Genomic DNA, 23,526 nt, shown 5'->3' on the forward strand with positions numbered 1-23,526 from the left:
CTTTTTTAGGATACTTTGATGAATAAAAGTTTTTAAAAAAATGCTATGTTTTTAAAATATAAATGTTTTGTAATAACAATATACACTACTGGTCAGTAATTTGGGGTCAGTAATTTTTTTTCTTTCTATTTTTAAAAAAAAAATCAATACTTTTATTCAGCAAGGATGTGTTAAATTGATACAAATTCATAGTAAAGAAAATATATTATTAGAATTTTTTATTTTTATTTTGAATAAATGCAGTTCTTTTTAACCTTTTATTCATCAAATATATTAGACTGCATAACTGTTACCAAAACTCATAATAAATCAGAATATTAGAACGATTTCTAAATGATCATGTGATCGACTGGATGTTACTGAATGCTGGAGTAATGATGCTGAAAATTCAGCTTTGCATACAGGAACAAATTATTTTTTTTATAGTATATTCAAATAGAAAACTATTATTTTAAGTTGTAATAATATTTCACAATATTAAAATCTGTATTTTTGATCAAATAAATGCAGGTTTGATGAGCAGAAGAAACATCTTTCAAAAACATTAAAAAATAGCCATGTTTCCAAACTTTTGGTCTGTACTGTATATATATATATATATATATATATATATACACCCACATATACACACACACACAGATAACTTCACTTCACTCACTTAAAAAACTTCAGCACACATCAGTATTTCACATCCATTAACTGTATTTTTATTTATTTATATGGTAGCTGTTTAATAACCAAGCTAATACCAGTCAGACAGTCGCCATCCCAAAAGAATAGGATAATCAGGAATGCTTGTTACATTTAAAGGTTTTAGACATGAGATATTTCTATATAAAATAAAAGTCTCTGCAATTTTCTGTATAATTTGACATAAAAAATCCCCAGATTTACATGCTTTTGTCCTGAAGAAGAACAAATGAAATCAATAAGACAATCCTGTATAGAGGCTTTCTGAGGTAACCATATAAGGTCTCCATCTTTAACCATGTGTTCAGTATATTAAGCCATATGATACACGCATGAGAAAATGTATATCAGGAATGAACCAGGTGTTCAAAAGGAAAGTTTTTAGTTGATCATTTCTGCTCACAATGCAGTCGTCTCCTTTGCTTTCATCCTCTCAGATCCCTGCACTCCAGCTGTACGGTCACATGGTTTCAGTTTCCCCAGCATTGTTTTTTCTCATCCTGTCTTTTTCTATTTAAAAATCATTGACTGAATATCATTATTATGTCCAGAGAGGCGCAGATGAGGGATATGGTCATCAGCATATTCTGTGTGGAAAACGGGACAAATAGTATGTAAAGTTGTTCACGGTAACGTTAATAACAGATGTGTATGATAATCAACTTATCATGAATACCTCTGCATGGTCCTCTTTCAAAAACCACATCATCGATTGCAATATCACTCCTTACTGATTCTCCTCTAGTGGCTTCAAACACAATCTAAGTATGTGGAGAAACAGATGCAATATATTCACGAAGATGATGCTGAGTGAATGTTGATTATAATGCAGCGTCATGCGACTGACCTGGTGCCGTTGGTCAAACTGATAGTTCACTGCCGCTCTGAGCCAGGAGATGCCCTGCTCTCCACGGCTCGTCCACAGTAGTTTGTCCTGGCTCTCTTGTCCGGTCTGGAGGTAAACGCTCAGCTGTCCGATCCCTGAGCCGTACATGTGGTAGAAGAACTGCAAGCACTGTGTGTCTCTAGAGCCGCGCAGAGAGCTGGAGACGAGGCGCGCTCTGTGTCCGGCCAGCATCACTGACGCCTCAATGTGCAAATAATGACCTTAAAGCAGAGAAAAGAGCTTTCTGAGACTGTTTAAATGTGAGTACTAGATTCAATACAATGTGATCATAACAGAAAATAATCAAAAAGTTTTGTGCTGTGAAAAAGTTTTTGCCCCCTTCCTGTTTTTGCAATTTTCGTGCATATTTGTCACACTTAAAATATTCAGCTCATCAATCAAATTTTAATATTACATAAAGATAAAGCAAGTAAATATAAAATGCAGTTTTAAATGATGATTTCATTTATTAAGGTGGGAAAATGTGCCCAAAACTATTGGCTCTATGTGAAAAATTAATTGCCCCCTCCTTTTAAATCATGAAAGAACTGCAATAAACCACATTATTTTAGAAAGCTGAGTTGAATTTCACTAGCCACACCAAGACTTGTTTACTGCCAGACCTGTTGAATCAAGAAATCACTTAAATAGAAGCTGTCTGACAAAGTGAAGCATGCTTAAATAGCAACACATCATGCCGCGATCTAAAGAAATTCAAGAACAGATCAGTCTGGAAAGTCATTTCTAAGTGAACCATGGTCAGAGCCATTATCCACACTTGGAGGAAACTAGGAACAGTGCTAAACTTTCCCAGCAGTGACCAGTCTACCGAAACAACTCCAAGAGCGCAACGACGACTCATCCAGGAGGTCATAAAAGAGCCCAGAACAACATCTAATGAACTGCAGGCCTCACTCGCCTCAATTAAGATCAGTGTTCATTATTTAACAATAAGAAAGAGACTGGGCAAAAGATACTGCAGACCATAAATCACACAAAGGCTTGTCTCGCATTTGCCAAAAAATATCTTCTTTATCCCCAAGACTTCTGGGCATCTTTTTGGAAGGTGTGTGTCCCGTTACATCTGGCATAAGACCAACACTGCATTTCATAAAGAGAACACAATACCAACAGTCAAACATGGTGGTGGTAGAGTAATGGTCTGGGGCTGCTTTCTAGCTTCAGGACCTGGATGACTTGCCATAATTGATGGAAGCATGAATTCAGAAAATCCTGAAGGACAGTGTCCGGCCATCAGTTTGTGACCTCAAGCTCAAGCACACTTGGGTAATGCAGCAGGACAATGATCCCAAACACACCAGCAAGTCCACCTCTGAATGGCTCAAGAAAAACAAAATTAAGGTTTTGGAGTGGCCAAATCTGGGCTTAAATCTGGACTTTAAACAGTCTATTAATGCTCGAAAACCCTCCAATGTGCAAACAATTCTACAAAGAAGAGTGGGCCAAAATTCCTCCACAGCGATGTGAGAGACTCATTGGCAGTTATCCCAAATGCTTGATTGCTGTTGTTGCTGCCAAGGGTGGCTCAAGCAATTATTAGATTTAGGGAGCAATTACCTTTTCACGTAGAGTCAGCCAGGTTTTGGCCACTTTTTTCCGTTAATAAACGAAATCATTATTTAAAAACTGCATTTGGTATTTACTCTGGTTATCTTTCGGTAATATTAGGATGAGGTAATATCCGAATCATTCAAATGTGACAAATATGCAAAAAAATAAATAAATTCAATCATAAATAACATTTTATTTTATATATATTGTTGAGAATCCCATGCAGGCAATGACTGCCTCGAGTCTGGATCTCATGGACATCGGCAGAGACTGGGTTTCCTGTTTTGTGATGCTTTGCCAGGCCTTTACTGCAGCTGGCTTCACTTGTTGTTTGTTTGTGGCTCTTTCTTCCTTCAGTTTTGTTTTCAGCGAGTGAAATGCAGCTCGATCGGGTTGAGATCAGGAGATTGACTTGGCCATTGCAGAATATTTCTCTTTTTTACCTACAAAATCTCCTGGGTTGCTTTTGCTGTAAGTTTTGCTTTTGGGTCATGGTCCATTTGTACTATGAAGCGCTGTCCAACCAACTTTGCTGCATTTGACTGAATCTGGACGGACAGTATATCACTATACACTTCAGAGTTCATCCGGCTGCTTCTGTCCTCAGTCATCATCACTGAACCATTGGTTTGGCTTTTAGATGCCTTGTTTGCAGCTTGTGGTGAAGCATCTGTATTTGCTCTGGTGAAGTCTTATTTTTAAACTTTGACAGTGACACGTCTGTCTCCTGGAGAGTGTTCTTCTCTTGGCTGGATGCTGTAAAAGGGTTCTTTACCATGGAGAGGATCCTCCGATCATCCATCACTTTTGTTTCTCGTGGACGTCCAGGCTTTTTTATGTTGCTGAGTTCACCAGTGCGTTCCTTCTTCTCAGAACGTTCCAAACTGTTGATTTGGCCAATCCTAATACTCCTGCTCTCTCTCTGATGGATTTATTTCGTTTTTGAAGCCTAATAATTGTCTGTTTCAGTTGAATGGAGAGCTCCTTTGACCACATGATGCGGTTCACAGCATCAGCTTCCAAATGAAAAAGGCACACTTACTCCAGATCTTTTACCTGCTTAATTGATGAAGAAATAATGAAGTAATAGTCCACATCGGTCCGCAAAATGGATTTTGAGTAAACAGTCCAATACTTATGGCCCCTTACTATTACTATTACTATTGTTAAACAATGATAACCTCAAAGTATTAACCATAATAAAACTGTGGTTATACAAATGGTAACCATACTACACTTAATTAATTTGTATATAACTTCCATTTTAAAAGTATGCTAAAGTGTACTTAGCTACAAGACTAAAGCCATGGACATCCAACTTTTACGCTCTTGTACATGTTCCATTATTCCCAATGATAAGTTAATAACAGAAGTTAGGAGTGATAAGGGTCTTATCTCACCCACTCCAGTAGTGTGGTCTCCTCTGGGCCCGGTGTAGGATGTGGGTGTGGGTCCCCGGGCCAGCATCCAGTCTCCTGAGTCTCCTTCCTTGTCCTGAGTGAATCCACACAGACCAGCCTCAAAGTCACAGTGAGACGGGGCTGACACTGAAGATGCTGTAATAAAGAGAGCTCATTTCTGCTTGTAGTGAACACAAATATTAAGGAAACAACATTAAGATTCACCATGAAGATTCAAATGCACAGAGTTTTGTGAGAAATGAAGCATGTTTACCTAACAGTGCACAGTCACCAAGCTTGACTTTAATGTCATCGAGACCCACAGAGTCACAAATCCAAATATTTTTGCATGTGCTGATGAAAACCACCTTCATCGCCCAGATGGAGGAAAATCACATGATGAAAATCAACATGAAATTAGATGAGTAAAGTTTGTGAGCCAGCTTGCTTGAGAAAGCCTAGCCTGAAAGTTTCAAACAGCTGTAAAAGCTTGTAGTTTGAAAGTTTAGATTAGATAGGTGATGCTACCACATTGCTAGCATGATTTAGCAAACATGAATTAACATGTTGCTAACATATTATTCTCATCTTTTAGCATGATTAGCATGTTTCCAGCAAAATGCTAGCATGTTTGTGGCATGATTGGCATGTTGCTAACATGTTGCTTGATTATTATTAGCATGATAACCATATTTCTAGCATGGCTAGTATGTTGCTAGCAAGTTGCTAGCATGTTTGTGGCATGATTAGCATGATGTTAACATTTGTCTAGCATGATTAACATGATGACAGCATGTTTCTAGCATATTTTTTTTAAATGATAAGCATGTTGTCTGGATATTTCATACATGATTTGCATGTTGCTAACATATTAGCCTATTATTAACACAATTAACATGTTTTTAGCATGTTTCTAGCATAATGCTAACTTGAAATGATAAACTTTTTGCTAGCATGGTTAGCATGTTGTTAACATATTATTAACATGATTAGCAAGTTTGTATGTTTTTTGAATGATTAGCCTACTATGTTGCCAACATATTTTTAGCAGAATTTTCCTAGCAAATTGAACGTTTCTAGCATGATAAGCATGTTTCCACTAAGTTTAGCATGTACGCAGCATGATTAGCATGATGCTAGCTTGTGGATAGCATGCTTTTGTCATGATTAACCTGTTGCTAGCATATTTCTAGCATGATAAGCATGTTTCTAGCTGATTTAACATGTTTCTAACATGATAGGCATGTTTCTAGCTAATTTACCATTTTTCTAGCATGATAGGCATGTTTCTAGCTAATTTACAATTTTTCTAGCATGATAAGCATGTTTCTACTAAGTTTTGCATGTACGCAGCATGATTAGCATGATGCTAGCATGTGGATAGCATGCTTTTGTCGTGATTAACATGTTGCTAGTATATTTCTAGCATGATAATCATGTTTTTAGCAAGTTAAGCATGTTGCAAGCATGAGCATGTTGTCCTAAGTTGTCCATCTTATATATATTACTGTACAGAAGTTTTGACTCCCTCAATAAAAGTCTATGGGATTTTACGTAGTTTTCATGATCCGTTTAATAAAAATCATAAGTCTGATCAGAAGAGATATAGCATAAGTAGAGTAGTGTGAAGGTCTGATTCAAGTTTGGTGGTAGCTTGAAAGGAGATACAGTCCAAATTTAGCCTCAGAAGAAGAAGAATCTTAAAGCTTGGCTTTCTCATGCTATCTTAATGACAGATCAGAAAAGAAAGACAGTGCATGCTGTAATATTTAAAAAAGTAAAACTCATGTATGGTTCTGTGGATTTTAAGTATGAATGATCCTCAGACCGTCTTAAATTTGCAGATGTTATAAACATTTATTTTTTAAATCTGAATCTTTCTCTAATAAATGTCATGTGAGACATAAACTGTGAGAGCAGCGGGCCAGAATTATGTCCAGATAAGTCATCTGAGATTAGGCTATGTGTCTCTTAAAGAGTCTGTGAAATTTCCTTTTGAAACTGAGACGGCCAATAGACTTCAGTTTACAGGCGTAAACCATGATTTGCCACATGCTGCTGGTAAGCAAAGGTATGGCAGGCAAAGTTTTAATGGTTAGAATTATAATATAAATAATATGTTAATATGCATTGAATATGACTTCAATGCACCACTTGTCTTTCCCTTCTGACTAATCAAGCAATAATCAGGAATAGTTATTGACAATAATAAAGCCTTTTGCATCTTACCTGAGCATTTTTCTGACTTTGAATGGTCAGTTCAACTGCAATCCAGAGATTTCTTATCTTATAATTCTGAGTCCATATTTGTTCTTGTTTAGTACCGTCGCTGTAATGCAGATACGCCGACAACACCTGGTCTGTTCCACTGAGGCCTCGCAGGGAGTAGAAGAACTTCAGGCAGTATTTCTGATTGGCTGGCATCGCTGGGCCAAACAAACGACTGACGTATCCAGACTGTACACTCAAGCGAGAGTTTGCCAACAAGAAGGATCCTGTTCAGAAAGAACAACTATTTTTAACCACGTGACCCTGCACAACAAGACCAATCTTAAGTGTCAATTATTCAAAACTGAGATGTATGCATCCTCTGAAAGCTGAATAAATAAGCTTTCTATTGATGTGTGGTTTGTTAGGATCAGTATTTGGCAGAGATACTACTACCGGTATTTGAAAATCTGGAATCTGAGGGTGCAAAAAAATCTAAATACTGATAAAATCACTTTTATAGTTGTCCAAATGGATTCATAGCAATGCATATTATTAATCAAAAATATATTTTTAAATATATTTACATTAGAAATTTACAAAATATCTTCATGGAACATGATCTTAACTTAATATTCTAATGATTTTTGGCATAAAAGAAAAATCTATAATTTTGACCCATACAATGTTTTTTTGGCTATTGCTCCAAATATGCCCCAGAGACTTTGGTTTGTGCTCCAGGGTCACACATCATGCTTCAACAAATGTAGGATATTAATCAGTAATGTGTTTATACACTCCTGTGTAAAACTTTGGGGTCGGTACAATTTAAAAACATTTTAAAGTCTTTTCTGCTCTTATTTGATACAAATACAATGAAAATAGAAATATTGTGTATATAAGCAATTCTGAAAATAATTTCTCAGTTATCCTGTGATCAAAGCTGAATTCCCAGCATCATCACTCCAGTCTTCAGTGTCACACGATTCTTCAGAAATCATTCAAATATGCTGATATTTCTTCTCCAGAAGTGGTCGTGCACCTGCTCCTGTCGTGTGGTCTCCAGCGGTGTAGATGTTGGGTCTCACAGACACTCTCCTCCACAGTGAACTGTCTGTCTGTGTCTGCACATACTGACAATATCCTGACTCAAAGTCACAGTTGGCAACAGATGGATCAAACGTTGGCTCTGTGGAAACACAGTTTATTTACTGATCACACAGGTATAGTGTCTGAGCTCTGAGGTGGCTTGAGCGGTTCATACACACCTGTGTCTGCATCACAGAACTCTGGAGAGAAGGAAATCTCATCCAGGATCACGTATCCTCCATGTGGACCGTTGAACGCCACCTCAAACACCAACTTGAACGATACACACACACACACACACACACAAATGTTAGTGCTTACAATTTTACATGAAGTGTGACTAATTATAATCATGTTTAATCATGAAATCACACTAAATTAAAAATTAAATAAACACAGAGTTGGGAAAAGTTACCTTCCAAATTATTAATGCATTATAATATTGTGTCAATAAAAATGTAATGGTGTTAATTAGTTCCTATTTATGGAAAGTAATGCATTACTTTTTCTCATCTGGCCTGTGCTTGCTTGTTTCTTTTTAATATAAAAAAGTCTTAGTAAATTTTAAAGCACCAAAAATGAACCGAATAAACCTCAGGCTGAGGCTTTTTGCATGCACGTTTAATTATTGTAGGTTCACATAATATTGTAAGTTTACTTTTCACAGTTTAAAAGCATGTTCACCATTACCTATCATTAAATACATATCGCTTATGCATTTACTACTAATTTCTCCCAACATGGCAACACAAGAGCTGTCAGTTAATAAATGGGAAAACAAAGTACTAGCGTTGTATTAAAAAGAAACTCAGATATTTTCTTGTAAATTAAAAATATTATGCATTACTTTACTAGTTTCTTGATCCGATTGCTCTACCCCCAACACTGTGGGCATGTTTTTGTGACATATCAGGACACAACTCTGTATAATGACATGGGTATGACACAGGTATTACAAGGAGAGGGTGACTTATGAGGACATAACCCATGTCCCCATTTTTCAAAACGCTTATCAATCAATCACCTTTATTTATATAGTGCTTTAAACAAAATACATTGCGCCAAAGCACTGAACAACATTCATTTGGAAAACAGTGTCTCAATAATGCAAAATGATAGTTAAAGGCAGTTCATCATTGAATTCATTGATGTCATCTCTGTTCAGATGAAATAGTGTCTGTTTTAATTTGCAATCAAGTCAACGATATCGCTGTAGATGAAGTGACCCCAACTAAGCAAGCCAGAGGCGACAGCGGCAAGGAACCGAAACTCCATCGGTGACAGAATGGAGAAAAAAACCTTGGGAGAAACCAGGCTCAGTTGGGGGGCCAGTTCTCCTCTGACCAGACGAAACCAGTAGTTCAATTCCAGGCTGCAGCAAAGTCAGATTGTGCAGAAGAATCATCTGTTTCCTGTGGTCTTGTCCTGGTGCTCCTCTGAGACAAGGTCTTTACAGGGGATCTGTATCTGGGGCTCTAGTTGTCCTGGTCTCCGCTGTCTTTCAGGGCAGTAGAGGTCCTTTCTAGGTGCTGATCCACCATCTGGTCTGGATACGTACTGGATCCGGGTGACTGCAGTGACCCTCTGATCTGGATACAGACTGGATCTGGTGGCCACGGTGACCTCGGAACAAGAGAGAAACAGACAAATATTAGCGTAGATGCCATTCTTCTAATGATGTAGAAAGTACGGTGTTATGTGAAGTGTTCCGGTTCCAGTTTACCTAATTAATGCAGCCTAAAAATCCTTTAACGGATTTGGATATTAAAAGCATATTAGTATGTTATGTGTATGCCAGGTTAAAGAGATGGGTCTTTAATCTAGATTTAAACTGCAAGAGTGTGTCTGCCTCCCGAACAATGTTAGGTAGGTTATTCCAGAGTTTAGGCGCCAAATAGGAAAAGGATCTGCCGCCCGCAGTTGATTTTGATATTCTAGGTATTATCAAATTGCCTGAGTTTTGAGAACGTAGCGGACGTAGAGGAGTATAATGTAAAAGGAGCTCATTCAAATACTGAGGTGCTAAACCATTCAGGGCTTTATAAGTAATAAGCAATATTTTAAAATCTATACGATGTTTGATAGGGAGCCAGTGCAGTGTGGACAGGACCGGGCTAATATGGTCATACTTCCTGGTTCTAGTAAGAACTCTTGCTGCTGCATTTTGGACTAGCTGTAGTTTGTTTACCAAGCGTGCAGAACAACCACCCAATAAAGCATTACAGTAGTCTAACCTTGAAGTCATAAATGCATGGATTAACATTTCTGCATTTGACATTGAGAGCATAGGCCGTAATTTAGATATATTTTTGAGATGGAAAAATGCAGTTTTACAAATGCTAGAAACGTGGCTTTCTAAGGAAAGATTGCGATCAAGTAGCACACCTAGGTTCCTAACTGATGACGAAGAATTGACAGAGCAACCATCAAGTCTTAGACAGTGTTCTAGGTTATTACAAGTAGAGTTTTTAGGCCCTATGATTAACACCTCTGTTTTTTCTGAATTTAGCAGTAAGAAATTACTCGTCATCCAATTTTTTATATCGACTATGCATTCCATTAGTTTTTCAAATTGGTGTGTTTCACCGGGCTGCGAGGAAATATAGAGCTGCGTATCATCAGCATAACAGTGAAAGCTAACACCATGTTTCCTGATGATATCTCCCAAGGGTAACATATAAAGCGTGAAGAGTAGCGGCCCTAGAACTGAGCCTTGAGGTACTCCATACTGCACTTGTGATCGATATGATACATCTTCATTCACTGCAACGAACTGATGGCGGTCATATAAGTACGATTTAAACCATGCTAAGGCACTTCCACTGATGCCAACAAAGTGTTCAAGTCTATGCAAAAGAATGTTGTGGTCAATTGTGTCAAACGCAGCACTAAGATCCAATAAAACTAATAGAGAGATACACCCACGATCAGATGATAAGAGAAGATCATTTGTAACTCTAAGGAGAGCAGTTTCAGTACTATGATACGGTCTAAATCCTGACTGGAAATCCTCACATATACCATTTTTCTCTAAGAAGGAATATAATTGTGAGGATACCACCTTTTCTAGTATCTTGGACAGAAAAGGGAGATTCGAGATTGGTCTATAATTAACTAGTTCTCTGGGGTCAAGTTGTGGCTTTTTTATGAGAGGCTTAATAACAGCCAGTTTGAAGGTTTTGGGGACATGTCCTAATAACAATGAGGAATTAATAATAGTCAGAAGAGGACCTATGACTTCTGGAAGCACCTCTTTTAAGAGCTTAGATGGTATAGGGTCTAACATACATGTTGTAAGTTTAGATGATTTAACAAGTTTATACAATTCTTCCTCTCCTATAGTAGAGAATGAGTGGAACTGTTCCTCAGGGGGTCTATAGTGCACTGTCTGATGCGAAACTGTAGCTGACGGCTGAATGGTTGCAATTTTATCTCTAATAGTATCGATTTTAGAAGTAAAGTAGTTCATAAAGTCATTACTGCTGTGGTGTTGGGAAATGTCAACACTTGTTGAGGCTTTATTTTTCGTTAATTTAGCCACTGTATTGAATAAATACCTGGGGTTATGTTTGTTTTCTTCTAAAAGAGAAGAAAAGTAATCAGATCTAGCAGTTTTTAATGCTTTTCGGTAGGATATGCTACTTTCCCGCCAAGCAATACGAAATACCTCTAGTTTTGTTTTCCTCCAGCTGCGCTCCATTTTTCGGGCTGCTCTCTTTAGGGTGCGAGTATGCTCATTATACCATGGTGTCAAACTGTTTTCCTTAACCTTTCTTAACCGTAAAGGAGCAACTGTATTTAAAGTGCTAGAAAAGAGAGAGTCAATAGTTTCTGTTACATCATCAAGTTGTTCTGAGGTTTTGGATATGCTAAGGAATTCGGATACATCAGGAAGATAACTTAAAAAGCTGTCTTTTGTGGTAGAAGTGATGGTTCTTCGATACTTGTAACAAGAAGTAGAATTTACAATTTTGGCTATATGAAGTTTACACAGAACTAAATAATGATCTGAGATATCATCACTTGGCTGAATAATTTCAACACTATCAACATCAATTCCATGTGACAGTATTAAATCTAGAGTATGATTTCGACAATGAGTAGGTCCTGAAACGTGTTGTCTAACACCAATAGAGTTCAGAATGTCTATAAATGCTGATCCCAATACATCTTTTTCATTATCGACATGGATATTAAAATCACCAACTATTAAGACTTTATCTGCAGCCAGAACTAACTCGGATGTAAAATCACCAAACTCTTTAATAAAGTCTGTATGGTGCCCTGGTGGCCTGTATACAGTAGCCAGTACAAACATAACAGGGGATTTATCATTAACATTGGTTTCTCTGGATAATGTTATATGAAGCACCATTACTTCAAACGAGTTATACTTGAAGCCTGCCCTCTGAGAAATCCTGAAAACGTTATTATAAATTGAAGCAACACCTCCCCCTTTGCCTTTTAGACGCGGCTCGTGTTTATAACAATAATCTTGGGGGGTGGACTCATTTAAAATAATGTAATCATCAGGTTTTAGCCAGGTTTCTGTCAAGCAGAGCACATCTATATTATGATCAGTTATCATATTATTTACAAAAAGTGTTTTCGTAGAAATGGATCTGATATTCAATAAGCCAATCTTTATCACTTTATCAAGCTTATAAATCATACAGAATGAGTTTTTTTGAGAAAGTAAAAATGCACAAAGTTTCCTGTGAGGGTTAGGTTTAGGTGTAGGGTTGGTGAAGGGCCATAGAATATACAGTTTCTACAGTATAAAAACCATTACGCCTATGGGATGTTCCCACTTTTCACAAAAACAAACGTGTGTGTGTGTGTGTGTGTGTGTGTGTGTGTTTATATATAAGTTTTGTAGACCTCTAAACCCTACTAAAATTAAATTAAATGTCAGAATCAATCTCTGGGATCTGGAAGCAACAAGCAGAGAACACAAGAACTGCAGGCTGAAATCTACCCAGCTAATAGAGAACATTAACAGAACTTCGGCTGATGTTCTGGAACGATATCGAGTAACATTAATAGAATGATAATAGAACATTAATTTATCTGTTTGCTTATAATATTCCTTTATCTGGTCTTTAATAATTTTCCCAAAACTTAGCACAAGAACATTATTTGTGCAACGTTCTTGGACGTTCATCTAACCTTTTATAGACGTGACCTTCAGAACATTGAGTGAATATTCAAAAGCAAACGTTTCCACAACATGTGCAAATGATCAAATGAAATGTTCCCTTAACATTCATATAATCAAGAAACAAAACATCATGAGAACAGTGTGTTAGCCTCCTACTTTCTTCAAAACCCAGAATGTCTCTTGTGATGTTGTTTAGGCACAGCAGGGGTGTTCAGTCCTGGTCCTGGAGGGCCAGCGTCCTGCAGAGTTTAGTTTAACTTGTCCAAGCATGCCTGCATTTGACAATTAGTCCTGAAGACCGTTAGTTCAGATGTGGTAATTGACCTCCAGGACCAGGTTTGGACAGCCCTGAGGTGCAGCGTCTATAAAAGAACAAAAAGAGTTTTTTTTGTGCTCCTAGTGTTGCAGAATCTTTCCTGACGCAGTCAGACACAGTCTGGTCCATATTTAGCAGCTGGCAGCTCACTCTGTCCAAGAACTCCACACTCCGACAGGAAGAGACTGGTTGCCCGGTATGTAAAACAGAGCTAGCTTTACGTGGCTTGCAGGATTGTATCTGAAACAGATATTTATCTGTGGTGGTCAGTCCGTACCTCTATTGGATATGGAGCTTTGAGGTCCACTTGTACTGGTCTCCAGACTCTGGTTTCTGGACTCCAGTTCATGGTGTTGTTCTCCAGTAGATCGGCTCTCCACAGCTCCTGATACTGTCCGGCCTGATCCCTGCTGAAGAGGGAGAACAGGTGGTCCCCGGCGTGATAGTGCTGGTACTGGAAGCTCAAGCAGCCCGACATGGGCACTGAGGTCATCGGAGACACCAGCTTGGCCACCTCCTGGAAGCTTTTAGTGTCCGTAGAGTCCACAAACATGTACTGACCTGTGTGAGTCAATGAAAGGACATCGGGGACAGAATCGGTTCAGCCATGGCTTTATAAAATACTAGATATGATAATATAAGGATGTCAGACAGTATTTTTTTCATATCCTATTGGATTACATCACAAAGCGGGTGCTGGTCAGACTAACCTGTCCCAGCGGTCAGTGCAGCATCATCTGATCTCCCCACACGCCAGTTCATAAATCTGTTCCACTCGTTACTGTAGCCACACAGATGCTCTTCCTCAAACTCACACTCTTTGAGGTCACATGATCAGAAAATATTAGTTTGCATCAAAATGTAAATAACTACTTTTGAAGCTCTCTATCTCTACAAGCCATCTAATGCCGGTAACATTTGGGCAAAATTCAGAAATCTGGGTTCATTTAACAGATTATCTTTCTCTCAGGAATGTGCAGTTCCTAGCAATTACCGTCCAAACATTGTTGGGAAAGAACAGTGTTTTTGTTTTCTGTGGTTAACCAGTCTTTTCATGTGGCTGGCCTTGACTTTGGCATGACTTTTTTACTTTTGCAAAGAAACAAACAACGTTGAAGGCTGCTGATCTGTTCTGGGTGTTTGGCCCGAGTGATCAGAGCACTAACCTATGCAGTATTTATCAGAGATCTTGATCTCAAAGATGGACACACTGCTGCCTTCTTCTTCTCCTAGTTTGCCTTCAATCACGATCTGCAGATGTAGAACAAATTTATCATTGGGGTCACGTGATAACAAGACAATATGACACACACTGCATTAATAGTTCTCACCTTGAACGTTTGGGTGGAGTTCTGTAGGTCAATGCTAGCGATGAGCCAGCTATCAGATGGGCTTTGGGTGGTCCAGAGCACCTGATCGAAGCTCTCTCCGTCCGTGCGCTTCTGCACCTGCAGGGAGGCGCTGCCTGTGACCTGATAGACCATCCTAAAGCAGCTCCAGTCCTGCTGATCCACATCTGGACCCAAAAGAACCGCCTTTCCCTGGTCCTCCTGGACTTGCTCTTCGACTGTGATGAAGTGTCCTGAGTGAAGCAGAAGGAAAACAACATTCATGGCAAGAGTTGTGCGTGCAGCTGGGAAGACAGAAAAATGTTTTTTTTTTTTAACAGTGACAGACCACTTATCAAACAACCATTTTATGACTGAGTGCAAAAATGCATTTTTTTCTTTTGCCTGCAGATGCATATAATTCACCAGAGATCTCATATCCTATTCTCTCCTCATCTGTATTCGATCCTTACATTTCTTGTTAATTTCCTGTGCTCTTTAGATACAACCAAAAGCAAATAATCCAGTGTGCTTGTGCACTAGTGATTCATGCCACATATAAACAGAGCAAAATCATCAATCCAGTAATGTGTTATTTCACTCTCATCTCCAGATGCCCTAAATACTGAGGCCATGGCTTCCAGATGTGGGCTTCAGTAAACCCTGTTTCTTCACATTTCTGGGCATGTGATCCATGCAGTTCACATGTTGTTTTTTAATCCTGAAATCCATGTTTGGGCTGATCATACCATACTTCACGGATTCATTACATTAGTTAAGAAATGGTGCCAACCTCCACACGCTTAAAAATTGCCTTAAACGGCCACAGTTCACCCCAAAAATACAGTTTTGTTATCATTTACACACTCTCAAGTCATTCCAACCCTGCTGGAACACAAAGGGAGAATATTTTACAGAAAATTAAATATTTTATGGAAAAGAGCTGCACAAAGATTCTTCAAAATGTCTTCTTTTCAGATCCACAAAAATAAAATAAAATGATACAATAAATTGAAATAAAGTAATAAAATAATGAATGATCATGTAAATAGCTTATATATATATGACAACTGAAAATTCTGATGAGAGCTCTTAATATAAATACATATATTGTTTAAAACACATGGAAAATGCTTAGAAATGCAGTTTGTATTCATGAGGACTTTTATGTGGTTTTCAAAAACTATTATATCATTTTTTTTATAAATCCAAAAACCAAATAATCTAATAATAAACAAATAATCACTCTAAACATGTCATATGGGGCAACCATGGAAAATTTAATAACACATTTTGTTTACCCTTTGAATGCATGCTCATATATTCTTGTTAACTCATTTTAAAGGGATACTTCACCCCAACATGAAAATAGTGTCATAAATCACTTACCCCCATGTTCTTCCAAACCCATAAAAGCTTCGTTCATCTTCGGAACACAATTTAATATATTCTGGATGAAAACTGGGAGGCTTTAACTGTCCCAAAGACTGCCAAGTAAAATATTATATGGACTGTTCTGACGATGCTTTAATACTTTTTCTGGACTTTAAATTAAAATTAAAATTAAATTAAATTAAATTAAATTAAATTAAATTAAATTAAATTAAATTAAATTAAATTAAATTAAATTAAATTAAATTTAAATTTAAATTTAAATTTAAAATTTAGCAGACGCTTTTATCCAAAGCGACTTACAGGGCATTCAGGCTATCAATTTTTACCTATCACTTTGAGAGTGTTATTTATTTGGCAGTCCATGGGACAGTCACAAGCCTCCTGGTTTTTCATCCAAAATATATTAAATTGTGTTCTGAAGACGAACGAAGCTTTTCCAGGTTTGGAACGACATGGTGATTAATGACAAGACTTTCATTTTGGGGTGGAATATCCTTTTAATCATTATTTTGAAATACATTTTCAAATACTTTTAAAGTAAAAGTATTTTTTCTGAATATGATGAATTATTCATATACATAACATAACATAACAACATAACATAGCATAATATAACCTAACCTAACATAACATCAGAAGGTAACATAAGCAACATAAGGTAGGGTTGTAGCACATGACACAGTCTGCATTAACCTTGTCTTCTCATCACATGTTTTTTTGCTCACTGGTTGCACCACATTACTTTTTTTGGTCACTGATTTTGGAGGCAAATGTTTTTCAAATGTTCATAGAATTTTAACATAAACTGCTTCTCTGTATTTATTCCAGAGAAAACTACTCAATACCATATTTATTATGATACCAGGACAGATGCACTATTATAACATTTTTGAATTCATGCCACCCAAAAATATACCAAAGTAAAATGTAATTAAAATCATGTTCACTACAGAAGATGTGTATTAAAAATATTTTTTTATGTTGTTTTTTTCCCCTTCCTATTAAATGAATAAACTGTAATTGACTGACATCCACTCATTTAAAGGTGACCTTGGCATCAAATGATTCCCAAAGCAATGCATTCATTGACAGGCTGCTGAAACTCACCAGAAGGGTCAAGGGTCCAGCTGAGAAAGTCGGGGTCAGACGTATAGTCACATGTGCTGTCCTGAAAGCTGCAGGAGCCTGGCAAAAACTCTGCTTTAGCTGTCACTGAGAGAAAACAGCATTGAACACACACTTATGCATGTACAATAATCTACACAGACAACATTAACTGCAATGAGTACTCACCAATCAAGCTCAGAAGATAGAACGGAAGCATCTTCTCTTTTACGTTTTGTCTTGCAATCAATAAACCAAATTAGACCTGGTTTAGCACTGGAGATGATCTAGATTTCATTCTCTCATCTTGTCCTTCTGTCAAGCTGGCGGTGTATAACCGAAGCTCGGATGTGATCCTTCTGTCTGGGCTGCTGGAGAAGAAAAAGGGAGGGAATTAGGAGAGGTTTTCAGTAACGATGACCAGATTCAGAGGTTACCTTCCCTTACCACGAAACACACGTTCATATCGCTGATCCATAGCATCATCTGGATGTGTAGATCAGATCTATATGGAGCAGATCTTTGTCTTCTCTCTTCAGATTTGTGTAACATCTTGAAAGCAGACAGAAGGTTGTAAAGTATTTCCACTAGGGCACTGTGCCATCAGGAGCGCTAAAATATCTCTAGCTTCTCGCTTTATTCAGGCGAGGATCCAGTGAGAACTGTGTGTTCTGGTTATGAAACATTTGTTGATGATGTGAGCACATCTGCATCTTACTCAAGTTCCTATGAGACACAGATATTCTGGCCACTTTGACAACAGAAGTGATCAAGCCTATTATAATATTTTGGCAGCATTATTTCTAGTAGTATTTGTTTCATTGTTTTTTTCTATTTAAAAGGTTTTCACTTTAATGGTTTTTCCTTTGTTTAACTTTAACTGTATTTCCTTTGATCTGGATTGTGCTTGACAACTGTACTCATAATAGTGATTTTAATCTATATTACATCTGAAGTATGATTGTCACCACTCTCTACGTATGTTAAAAGCAATAAAAGCTATAAACCAAGCTATCTATGATTGTATCTGGAAAAGAAAACAGAAAATGAATGTTGGTCAAAGAATATGAAGAACAAAACAAATTGGCTAAGACCTTTTTTGAAAAATGGTTTCATATGCCCAGGCAAATATTTATGAAATTAGGAGGTATACAATTTTTTCCTTAGATGTGATTATGACCCTTTAAAACTCCCTGTTAAGTTATCAGTGTTTCATCAACAGGTTTTACTTCATTGGAAAATAATCTACAGTATAAGAATAATGTCGGTGGAATGGAATTTTAGATGAATTATGTTTTTAGGAACAAATCTCTGTTCTACAAAAACTGGTTGGAGAAAGGAATAAGGTCTGTGATGTGTTAGGGTCAAGGCCGGAAAACTAACTGGATGCCCGTGATCTTTGGGCCCTTAGACACTGCATCACATACAGGAATGCTACTGTAATGGAAATCACAACATGGGCTCAGGAATACTTCCAGAAAACATTGTTGGTGAACACAAACTGAGCCTGGTTTCTCCCAAGGTTTTTTTCTCCATTCTGTCACCGATGGAGTTTCGGTTCCTTGCCGCTGTCGCCTCTGGTTGCTTAGTTGGGGTCACTTCATCTACAGCGATATCATTGACTTGATTGCAAATTAAAACAGACACTATTTCAACTGAACAGAGATGACATAACTGAATTCAATGATGAACTGCCTCTAACTATCATTTTGCATTATTGACACACTGTTTTCCAAATGAATGTTGTTCAGTGCTTTGGCGCAATGTATTTTGTTTAAAGCACTATATAAATAAAGGTGATTGATTGATTGACAATCCACCGTGCCATTCGCCGACGCCGGTTAAAACTCTACAGAGCAAAAAAGAAGCCATATCGAAACATGATCCAGAAGCGCAGGGGTTTTCTCTGGGCCAAGGCTTATTTAAAATGAACTGTGGCAAAGTGGAAAACTGTTCTGTGGTCAGGCGAATCAAAATTTGAAGTTCTTTTAGGAAAACTGGGACCCCTTGTCATCCGGACTAAAGAGGACAAGGACAACCCAAGATGTTATCAGCGCTCAGTTCAGAAGCCTGCATCTCTGATGGTATGGGGTTGCATGAGTGCATGTGGCATGGGCAGCTTACACATCTGGAATGGCTCCATCAATGCTGAAAGGTATATCCAAGTTCTAGAACAACATCTGCTCCCATCCAGACGTCGTCTCTTTCAGGGAAGGCCTTGCATTTTCAAACATCACAATCCCAGACCACATACTGCATCAATTACAACATCATGAGTAGAAGAGGGATCCGGGTACTGAGATGTCCAGCCTGCAGTCCAGATATTTCACCCATAGAAAACATTTGGCGCATCATAAAGAGGAAGATGCGACAAAGAAGACCTAAGACAGTTGAGCAACTTGAAGCCTGTATTAGACAAGAATGGTACAACATTCCTATTCCTAAACTTGTCTCCTCAGTCCCCAGACGTTTTCAGACTGATATAAAAAGAAGAGGGGATGCCACACAGTGGTAAACATGGCCTTGTTTGAGATGTGTTGATGCCATGAAATTTAACATAAACTTATTTTTCCCTTGATAAATGATACATGTGTTGTTATTCACAATTTGTACAATGTCCCAAGTTTTTTGGAATCGGGTTTGTAGTTTCTAAACTTTTAAACACATGAACCATGACATATAATCCAATCAACAAAACCTTTACATGAAGCTATTGCCTGTTTTTTGTTTATTATAGCAAATATCTCAAATAAATTAGGGCACAAAGATTGGATTGATTTTGTTGTTTGCAAGGCTTCTGTAGGAGGCTGTGGAGCTTATTTTGAAATTATTTATGTTTCCATGGTAACACCACCCTCTCTGATTGGTGGGTCACTCTTCAGGTTTATGGGTAATGGGGTAATGTAGTTCTTAATCAGGAATTTGGCTAAAAAGGCACACGTGTTCATACAGATTAATATGGGAAAGATCTGGAGTGATTTTTGTCATGCATGCCTTTTACAGCACAGTAAATTTCACATCAAAGTCATTCCTGATAACAGACCTTCACATTTCACCACTTTACAAAGAAAATGTCATGTGAGAGTATGACTGTCATGCATCTGTCATGTGCCAAACAGTGCATTATATTGCAAAATTAATTTATTAAATTTATTGGAAATAACATGACGGGTATAATTGACGTTTTACAAAATATGGAGTTTAATAAATGGTAAATGCATTTTTTTATTTGATTTCACTAAATTATTGCATTTTACATTTTATTTTTTATTGAATAGCAAGTAATTATTGTGGCTGTGCTGTTAATATAGTCTGAGCCTGAAAAATGAATGAATGAATGAAAAAATTAATAAATAAAACCTTTGAAAAATGTTACTGTAGAGTTAATCAGTATGACGTGCTCTGTTTAAATTCTATGCTCTGTTGTTAAATTCTGTGCAGTTTCAGTTTACAGAACCTTTATAATATCTCTCTTGTTTTTTCAAGAAGTGTGTTGATTCATGCACACACTCTTAAACAATTAGGGGATGAAGTCACTCCGCTGGAAACCATCAATGATTGCAGGCTGAAGTCACACAATGTGTTCAGCGGACAATGTTTGGTAAGATGATATTAATATGTAATGCGGGGCCAGAGGAGGCTGGATGTTGGGTTATCTGAACTCACTGGGAAGAGCTGGATTCTTGACCACATGACGAAGCTCCCAAGGGGAGTCACAGGAACTAAACTGAATACGCAATCACTGATTTCAGAATTGACTTTTGTTTCACATTAGGTCCGGTTTTGTGTTCCTCCCTTTGCATACACATCACTGATACATTATAGTTGGGCGAAGACCTGAACAAATATACGCTCTTTTGTGTGTCAAGACCTGTTGTGGCTAACAGGCAGATGTTTTTAATAGTGCAAGTTGATCTTGTGGTCAAATAAAGTAAATATAGTAATTGATAAGGAAAACAAACTTGTCTGTGTTCCTCATGCAAACCTGTGTCCTCATGTGAAACTACTAGGGGCTATAAAAGCAGCTATATCTATAGAAAAATATCAAAGATTAAGCTATTTTTAAGATATTATAATTATATAGAGATAGAAAAACCCTATGAAGCTGTTTGAGTGGCCTGTATGTGTAAAATTGGTAACCTCTTTTATCCAGTTTTGTTTAATAGTGCCACCTGCTGCATACTTCATACCATAAAGAAAATAAAAAATTTGCATTCCAGCTACAGTACTAAAAGGATAAGTTGAAGAATCCTTAAACTCTATAAAAAAAAAAAAATTGATTTAAGGATGTGCATGTTCCCAAAGGGTCTTAGTACTGCTGCTTTCTGACATTTAGGTATTATTTATAGGCTTTCCCAGAAAAGGATACATGGGTATATATAATATATAATATATAATTTGTACATATATATATATATATATATATATATATATATATATATATATATATATATATATATTGTGTGTCTATAAAATGCCTTGTTAGTATTCTGAGGATTATCTAAATAATTATGCAACATGATAACACAACATTTTGACTAAAACATAATTAAAAAGAAATATATGTGATTTTATTACTTTAATTTATATTGATATTTAGATACTTTATATTAAAAGACAATTTTTACTCAATTTATAAATAATCGTGTGTTTTACACATTCACATATTTACTAGTGCTGTCAAATGATCAATCGCGATCAGTGTTGGGTATAGTTACTTTGGAAAGTAGTTAGTTAGGTTACAACGTTACCATCAATTAAAAGTAATCAGTTATGATACAGCGTTACCTATTCATAAAAGTAACGCGTTAGAGTACTCATGCGTTACCAAAAATTAAAAGCCGTTTGCAGCGGCTCACACATGACAGAGACACAGCCCCTGGCCCCTTTAAATGCACCTAGAAGTCGTGACTCCCGACAATGAATAACGTCAGTCATCCGACTTAATTAACACTGCAGGATAACAATAACAGGAAAGACAGTCAGCAATCGGCTATTCCACATGGCGTTTTATTTATTTATTATCACAGAACATATTATTAATCAAAATTCGCACCTAACGTTACCCAGCCCGGGTAGCCTAGGCTACTGTATATTATGAGCACCACAAGATAACTCCAGATTTTTCTTTAACTTTAAATAATGCAGTTATCAAAGTACAAGTATGCTTACTTGTAAACACAACCTTAAACAGGCTTGCAGATTTAAATCCATTTAGAAATGATGAACAACCAGCCAGCCAATGATCTAACAGAAATTAACAGCTGCCTGTCAAACAAAAATGATAACAAACCGAATTAAAATCTTCACTGCCACACAGGCAAATGACAAATCGCTTAATAGCCGAACTAATCATTATTAAAGTGACACTCACAGTCACAAGCCTAAATTCGCTTTAACACAGTCCTCTTACATTTACTCTTCAAAGTAGTGATTACAACGTAGCGTTACTTTTTAGAATTTTTGGCGGTCGACAGAAGCTTTTCACCAAAGCAGATTGTGCATTTTACCGTTATGTTCTTTTCTTTTTCGTTGACGAATTGAAAATAATGTGCGTACTTCCATAAACCAAACGCTGTCCTCTCTGCTATCTTGCCGGGAGTTCGAAAAAAAAAAAAAAACACACACAAACACACACAGGGTCAGGCGCAGGGCACAGACGCATCACAGCCATTGACTTTATGATCACAGAGCTTCGGCTCCGCTGATACTGTACATCCGCAGGTGGCACAGTAGACCTAGGACTACTGTCTGACAAAAAGCAGGCTGCAGTCGGGATTTTCCTTTCCTTAAAATAACGGATTACTTTTTTTAAAAAAATAACGAAGTTACTGATTACTTACGCACGAAACTAACGCGTTAAGTTACAAATTTCAGGAAAAAAGTAATTAGAGTACTCTAACGCGTTACTTTGTAACGCGTTGCCACAACACTGATCGCGATTAATCACATCTAAAATAGATAGAAGTTTTTGTTTACATAATATATTTGTGTGTACTATATTTAGTATGTATAACATACTGCAAGAAAATTATGGATTGTTTATATATTAAATATATTTATATATGATATAATTTATATAAATATAAGTATATACATGTTAATATTTGCTAAATATACACTGACTGTATGTGTGTGTCTTTATATAAACATAATAAATATACACAGTACACACACTTTATGTAAACAAAAGCTTTTATTTTGGATGCGATTAGTCGTGATTAATCGTTTGACAGCGATTATATTTACATATTGGACCAATAAGAATTAATTGTGGGCGGAGCTACCAATCGCGACGCGACTGAAATAAAAACGAAGCGACCAAACAAACGTAGTCTGACGCGATTAAAATGAGTTTGTCACTCAGTGTGAGGAAC

General features: G+C 37.1%; 1 protein-coding gene across 1 annotated transcript; it reads right to left on the minus strand.

Moving 5' to 3' along the window:
• Positions 1 to 684: 684 nt before the first annotated feature.
• On the minus strand, positions 685 to 17,731 carry mamdc2b (MAM domain containing 2b). The gene is made up of 15 exons (XM_052567190.1): positions 17,597 to 17,731; positions 17,339 to 17,520; positions 17,153 to 17,257; positions 14,654 to 14,904; positions 14,489 to 14,573; positions 14,033 to 14,140; positions 13,600 to 13,883; positions 8,025 to 8,118; positions 7,799 to 7,945; positions 6,778 to 7,043; positions 4,823 to 4,916; positions 4,549 to 4,704; positions 1,538 to 1,797; positions 1,367 to 1,451; positions 685 to 1,277 (listed from the first exon to the last, which is right to left on the minus strand). Exons 2-15 carry the CDS (start codon positions 17,367 to 17,369, stop codon positions 1,201 to 1,203), a joined length of 2,043 nt encoding a protein of 680 aa, XP_052423150.1. The 5' UTR covers positions 17,370 to 17,520; positions 17,597 to 17,731; the 3' UTR covers positions 685 to 1,200.
• Between the last annotated feature and the right edge of the window lie 5,795 nt (positions 17,732 to 23,526).

This window comes from Carassius gibelio, chromosome B10, assembly GCF_023724105.1.
Source record: "Carassius gibelio isolate Cgi1373 ecotype wild population from Czech Republic chromosome B10, carGib1.2-hapl.c, whole genome shotgun sequence".
In the NCBI taxonomy this organism is placed as follows: domain Eukaryota; kingdom Metazoa; phylum Chordata; class Actinopteri; order Cypriniformes; family Cyprinidae; genus Carassius; species Carassius gibelio.